This window comes from Sorghum bicolor, chromosome 5 (assembly GCF_000003195.3).
Source record: "Sorghum bicolor cultivar BTx623 chromosome 5, Sorghum_bicolor_NCBIv3, whole genome shotgun sequence".
NCBI classification, from domain to species: domain Eukaryota; kingdom Viridiplantae; phylum Streptophyta; class Magnoliopsida; order Poales; family Poaceae; genus Sorghum; species Sorghum bicolor.
Genome location: NC_012874.2, coordinates 38566264 through 38573694, shown reverse-complemented (window position 1 = coordinate 38573694; position 7431 = coordinate 38566264). Strand labels below are relative to the sequence as shown.

At 43.1% G+C, this 7431-nt stretch overlaps 1 protein-coding gene across 1 annotated transcript; it reads right to left on the bottom strand.

Annotated features, from left to right (window-relative positions):
* Positions 5102-6603, bottom strand: LOC8075752 (ervatamin-B). Its single transcript, XM_002449413.2, has 2 exons — positions 6062-6603; positions 5102-5945 (listed from the first exon to the last, which is right to left on the bottom strand). Exons 1-2 carry the CDS (start codon positions 6534-6536, stop codon positions 5368-5370), a joined length of 1053 nt encoding a protein of 350 aa, XP_002449458.1. The 5' UTR covers positions 6537-6603; the 3' UTR covers positions 5102-5367.

The window sequence follows — 7431 nt, the reverse complement described above, 5'->3', positions numbered from 1 at the left end:
TTTTGAAGGACAATAAAAAATATTATGCCAAGAATAAATAAAATATTAGAAGTGTACTTATCTTTGAACGAAAGTCTGGTCGGTGACGATAAAATTGTCTGGCTCTCGAGCTTTTATGACACTCCAAAATTTCTAATTTTGGATTGTTATTGGAAAACACTAAATTAATTAAGGATTTAAAAATTTTCTAAAATATTACAAGATTTTTTTTATTAATTATTGTCATTATAAAATGAGAAAAATGTGAAATTCTCAAAGTTTTGTTATTGTGTACTTTGTGCTCTAGTTTTTACTTGGGTTTGTTGTTTTTGTGCATGCTAAGATTTTACAAATACGTTTAGACGCTGTCCGATCCTTTCCGAGAATTTTCTAGACTTTTTCGAGCTTTTTTCCATTTTTCCTAGAACAAAATCTATTTTTATATGCTCTAAAATTCTTTTTCATATACACCAAAAATTTTATTTAGATTGATCAACTCTCAGTATATCTCTAAAAGTTTTCCTTTAATTTTTTAGAATTTTGGAAATACTTTTCAGGGATTTAAAATGATTTCAGCTTTTTCTAAAATTATTTTTTTTATTAAAAACGAATTTTATAAATTCTGAAATTCAGAAATTTCGAAAATTTTCCAAACCCTAGACCTATATATATGCCGGTGTTCTCCTTGACGCGCTGATCACAGATCTAAAAATCCCATCGCGAGCCGCCACCCGTAGCTCCCTCCATCTCTCGCCGAAGTTTGCAAAAGCTAGGTTTCCGGCGAACACTCCGGCGATCTTTTTCGGTGAAACCATCGCGTTCCGGCATCAACTAGTACCATAAAAAGGTAGCCCTCGTCGTTCGCTTCACCGTGGTATACTTGTTTATACAAATCCATTACCGTTTATCTTGTTCCCATCTTTCAGTTTCATCTCAGGCGAGAAACCTCCATTGCCGGTGAGATCGACCTTGTTTTTCCTGCGTTCTTCGGCACTTAGAGCCCATCCTCGGCTTGTCCTGATCACACGCCACCGGCCACCGGCGCCCTGGCCAGTGTGACGCCGTGTCCCGCGTCGGCGCCGCCAGCGCACTCGGCCGCGTGCTCGCTTGAGCCGGGCAAGGCCGCGCGGCCTCCTCCACTCGCTACGGCCCGAGTGGGTCCCAACCGCGACCAGTGGGCTCCTCCACGCTGCAGCTGCGTGCCGCGCCGTGCACGAGGCGGCCAAGGTCCTGCAGAGCCATTCCTTCGAAGCACCAACAGCCAGCTCAAGGCAGAAGAAGACATATTTACAAGTTTGTCACTGGTCATTAATCCTTCGCCATTTAATCGTTCTAACTCTGTTTCATTCCGTTTCAATTGCGTTAGTTTCGTAACGTCGCGCTCTATGCAGTAGTGCTAACTTTTATTATGTCATATATTTTTTCCATATTTAATTGAATATTAGACTAATTAATATATGCACCTAATTTTATAATTAAAAGCAATATAGAGTTACAATCATGTTTTCTATTGTTTTATGACCATTGCAACGTAAATGACTTATTAGCGATACTGTTTTCCATGTCCCATGTTTATAAATATAATTAGTTAATTAATATTTTTATGAATGTTATTTTTAATTAACAAAAAAACAATTTAGGTTTACATTTCGGTATTTTTATAATCTAATATTAACTTGATTGAAGTTAACTTAAATATTTATTAATTATATTCCTTTTAGTTAGACATAAAGTATATAATTAATTTGTTTAATATTTATTTAATGTCTTTTTGATTAAAAGTAACCTATGTTTATAATTTAGATCTTTTATAAATAAATAAATGTTAACATTATTAATATCAACTTAAATGGTTCTTTATTAGTTATAACTTGTTTAATATAAATGCGACGCATGTTAGGATTTGATTAGCTGCTCTTACTTGCTTTATGTTTTCTAAAATTACAAAGGCGTAAATGGCTTAAATGATATATAACCATCTACAATTAAAATATAACTAAAATTTAACTCCTGCTTTTATAATTCAACATAATTTGGTTAATCTAATTTGGATAGTTCTATTAAATGTCTGTCATATTATTTCATCTAATAAAATACGACCAACCGTATAGTCTGTCTTCTCTCTGTTTTGTTGCAAGCCCCAATAGTCGTGTCCATTCAATCGTTCTTGTGTTGTCACGATTATAACAATAAGCCGTGTCGTTTATTGCGCTCTTCTTTTTCAAAGCTTTTCTTTTGATTGATGCTTGTTCTTAGTCGTGATTGTTGTTTGTCTGTTTGTGTTGCTTGGTTGCTACAAGTAGAAGAAGCGTGGTTCGTCAATAGTGAAGACCAGGAGCGAAGGACCGACAGTCGAAGCAGAAGTTGAAGATTAGAAGAAAGAAGCCAAAGAATTCTGAGCAGATATACGCTGGGAATAAAGGCAAGTGCAGACACCGTTTGATCATTTTGAACCTACTCATTAATGTCATTTACTTTACATGCATGTGTCTAATGAATGCAAACCCTAAGGACATGACTAGTTTTACTTACCATTCCTTGTTCACCTGGGTTATGTATATGGGTAGTCTAGGCTATACTAGGTTTGCTTAGCTGCTCTACTCATCTTATACACATGCTTAAACAAGAATTACTCTCTACTTAACTTGATGCTTAAACTGTGCTGAACCTTTGGTCACTGCGGTGATGGTGATGTTGGATGCTTACGAGCATCGTGATGATAGTGGTGACAGCGGGAGCGGGTACTGTTGGTGGTCCGGTTTGCCGGGCGTACCCGTCTCTGCTCTCCGTAAGGACTTAGTCAGTGAGCGGCCCCTTGGGACATACAGTGCAGCTCCAAGCTATATGGCTCTGGCTTGACTAATTAGCAGGACCTCCACTAGTAGGGTGTTACTTTCCGGGTAGGCGTGAGAAAGTAACTTGGGTAATGAATATTAAGTTGTCGGTTGATCGGTACGCCATGGCTATGGGTATCGACTGCCGAGCGCCCCGGCAAAAACTTGCGAGTGGCATCCTATTAGTTGGACCCTGTGAAAGGTCTCGTAGTGAGACCCTGCCTGCTCACCTTGGCAGTGTTTTGGGGAGTCATGACCCCGGGCAAATGGGAATCACGACTTGGAGTGAACGTGCACACCTCTGCAGAGTGTAAAACTGATATATCAGCCGTGCTCACGGTCACGAGTGGCCCAGACCCTCACTTGATGAGCAAATTGGATTCACTGGATACTTGGAGATGGATCTTGGAGAGGTTGCTACCTCGTGTTTTGGCGGAATGGCTATTCCATGTTGGCAGGATTGCTATCATGTGTTAATATTTGGGGTTAATCCCTGGACTACTATAATTATTAGGATAGTCTTTTAAAAGATACTAATTACTACTTACACTAATTAAGGGTTGCGTTTATGCTACTCATAATTAGTAGTAGGTTGTTCTAGTAATAGTCATAATTAAAAGTGATCAACTAAAATGCTACCGCAGTCAAACCAAGTCAGCTTTACCTTGTTTTAAGCCTTGCATATCATTACTTTCCGTCTGTGCTTGCTGAGTTCGACATGAGCTCACCCTTGCTATTACCCCCACACCCAGAGTGTAGTAAAGTGCTGTTCAGAAGAAGGATAGAGATGCTATGGAGTTTTCTAGAAGCTTATCAGAAGTGCTTGGCGTACGGAGCCCCCAGTCAACCGTCCCTGAGAAGAATGGAGGCTATGAAGTTTAGCTACTGTTTCCGTGTACTCTGATGTTTGTAAGTGTTATTATAAATATATTTTCTGCTATATATAACATTGTTTCTGATCTTTCTATTCTTTTATTGTATGTGTGGACTTCCTGGGCACACATATGACGACTCTGGTCTTATTTTAAAAGCTAGGGTGTGACAGCTTTTTGACTCGTTGTCATGACGGTAGTCGCGGTAGTCGTAGCGCCGTTCTTCGCTGCGATTATTATTGCGATGGATGGTCAAAGCAAGTAGGCCAAACAACTTGGTCGATGGCCCGAGCAGGTCAGTGTCGTCGATCTGCCTCCCTTTGTAGCAGGGGAGCGGGTGACACGTCGGCGTGGTCGGAGACGTTGCTGAAGTAGTCGGAGTCGTAGCCAGCGTGGTTGAAGCCGCGGCCGACGTCGATGAAGAAGTGATTGGCGCAGATCGGATCTATGCCTCCTTTGCGGTCATGGCGGTGAAGCTGTTGAAGCTGACGGTGAACGTGAAGCCGCCCGCCATGGCCGTGAAGTCGGGGATGATGGCCATCTTGTTCGTCTGGGAAGCTGTACGCACACCCTCTACCTAGCGCGCCACTGTCGATGAAAGCTAGTCGGCAGTCTACCTTGGGTTATACCCACGGTAGTAGTTTATCGGTAGACGGTACGCAAGCTACAAACTCGATGGTGACGCAAGACACATACAAGGTTTTTATCTAGGTTCGGCGGCCGTGTGGGCGTAATACCTACGTCATGCGTCTGATTGTATTGATTCGTGTTGAGAGAATAATGTGTCTTTGATCTATCCTCTAGGGGACCCCTGCCCCTCCTTATATATATTGAAGGGACAGAGTTACAAGTAAACTATCCTATTTGGTACAATATCTTGTAGCCTTACGGTGCACGCCGACTAGCGTCATGCGCCGCACGTCTTCATCTTGTGGGTCGAGCCACTTCTGATGGTGCGGCCCATATCGGCCCATAAGGGCATAGGGGTTTATACCCCCACAGGGTGCCGCTGCGTTTGAAGCCTGGTGTGCGTGGGCGGAAGGCGCGTGATGCGGATGAGTTTGAAGCCTGGCATCAAACTTCAATCACCAGCCATCGGATCGGATTTGGTTGTTTGTTAGCCCTTGATTTTAATGAAGCCAATTTATTGTGTACGTTTTCTGGGTGTACAATGGTTGGAGACTCTCAGAGGAGATATTTTGCTTGGTGTACCTAGTATAATTTCGAATGGTCCATTATAGTAGAAGAAGATTGGTTATTACTCAGTTTGTATATCTAGGAAGTTGCTACCCGTTACGACGGCAACTAGCTAGTACATGATGAGTCTGTTTTATTTGATGATCTGTCCATCATCAGAAGCCATTGTAGAAGCCACCGAATGATCTGTTGCTATACAAACATCGAATGTTACATGTATATTTGGAGTGTTGCATAACAATTGTGTTTGTATGTACTATCAATATGTGTGCATGCTTTATTTTCCTTATTAGTCTTTCTTATGCATGCCTTCATGTACGTAGAATAGCGATCCGTACGTTATTTAGGGCTTGTTCGGTTACAGCATTTACAGGCCTGGAATTAATCCGGTTGTAAAAGTTTATATAAATTACAATAACAATCCAGCCAGGAATTCTTCCCGGAGCTCATTCCCGGTGAAACGAACGTGGCCTTAGGTAGTTTGTTCATCGTGCGACCGGGTAGGAGGCTTGCTGGGCGACACCGCAGGCGTTTGTGCCTCTCTCCACCCTGAGGTATCCTCCCTCTCCCCAGTTCTGCCCCCACTGGTTCTTGAGCAGCCAGTACGGGGTCCCATCCTCCGCCGTGCTGTAGCCCACCGCCGTGACGGCATGGTTCAAGCTGGGCGTGCCGCAGGTGTCCGCGGTCAACACCCCGCTACTGTAAAACTGGAAGTTGTTATGCGCGTCGATAGCCACGGCCACCGGCTGGTTGGCGACGGCTGCGGCGAGCGCTGCCTCGTCGCCGCTTGGCACGTCCTGGTAGCTGCTGATGGTGACCGCCGGCTGGACCGACGACTGGCACGTGCCCTGTGCAGCGGCGTATGGGTAGGCGTCTTCCGTGGCGAGGCCGCCGTTGCTGATGATGTACTGGAAGGCGTTGTCAATGTAGCCGCCGTTGCAGCCGTTGTTCCCGTCGGTGTCGCAATCCAGCACCTGCTGCTCCGATAGCGACACCAGGTTGCCCGTCGTGATCTGGTGGATGCTCTCCACGGCCGCCACTGCAGCGAATGCCCAACAGCAACCTAGACAATGCATGGATGCATTTTATTTGCAGTAGGGACGATCGATCGATGGTATATATGTCTAGAAGATGTAGTACTATATCAAATACAAATTATCAAATATATAGTTGCCATACCACATTGGCCTTGATTCTTGATACCGGTCACTGCGCCTTTCTGCCTCCAGTCAACCGCCTGCTGGTCGACGTCTGAAAGAGTAAGGTTCTCGTACTTAAAACCGGCCATCTTCTTCGGCCCTGCCGGCACTGGTTTGAGCCCAGTGTACATGGCCACGAACTCGTCGTTGGTCATGTCAGCGAACTCGTTGATCGCCAGCTCATAGCTCTTGCCTCCTGCGGCATTGGACCTGTCAACAAAATCGGCGTTCGCCTTGAATACCTGGAACCGGCGCGCCTTCTCGGCCTCGTCCTTGTAGGTGCGGCCATGCTCCGCCATCCATTGCTGGTGCCTCACTTTCATGGCCTCCTCGCCATAGCCACCTGTGGAGGTGGACAGGTCTCGAGCCTCGACCACCATGGTCATCACAGCAAGAATCATCAGGGCTGCCGCTGTGAATGTGATCATGGTTTTGTTGCCAATGTAGGACGCCATGATTAGCTAGTTGCAAGTACCAGACGTACTAGTCGGCTATCTATATGGAATGCAGCAGACGTTTCTATGTGTGATGTGTCTGGTTGTGTGCAGTCTAAGGGCACCAGGACGGGGTTTATATAGAGAGCTTGATGAGCGACGATGAACTAACCAACTCGGAAGCCGGAATTCCCTTGTTATGCCCCGGTCATCAGGTCTGGTACTAACTTATACTCCATCCCAAAATATAAGTCGTTTCAATTTTTTTAACTTTATATTTGACCACTCGTCTTATTCGAAAAATTTATGCAAACATAGTTAAATTTAAGTCTTTTTTATAGAACTTTTTTTAATAAACCAGGCCACGGCAAAAAAGTGATATTTTGTACCAATTTTTGAATAAGACGTAGGTCAAACTTGGTGAAAAAAAAATCAAACGTCTTATAATTTGGGATGGATTGAGTATGTCAGTTTATGTCCATGTCAATGGACAAAGATCTTCATCAAATTGAAAGTGTCCATCCAACGTATAAGTCGGTTAATGTTGGCGTGCTGTCCGGTAGATTCTGCAGCTGTCGAGTCTTTTATTTTTATTTAGGCAACTAGTGTCAATGAGAGTTTCAACAAAGCTTTATTTTTATTTAGTAGACGGCTAAATAACTGTTTGTGATGATGTGATAATGAGTCATAGAGTTAAATGTCTATGAAACAAAAAAATAAAACTATGCATTGGATGTGATATGATGATTTCATATATGTTTCGTTGCATTCTACGTTCTTGCAAGCAACCCATTGAAACTCTTCAATTAGGTGACTTTGGCCTATCTGGTACTAGTATATAGTTAGGTATAGTTAGGTTAATTTATATATATATATATATATATATATATAGATATATATAGATATATATATGTAT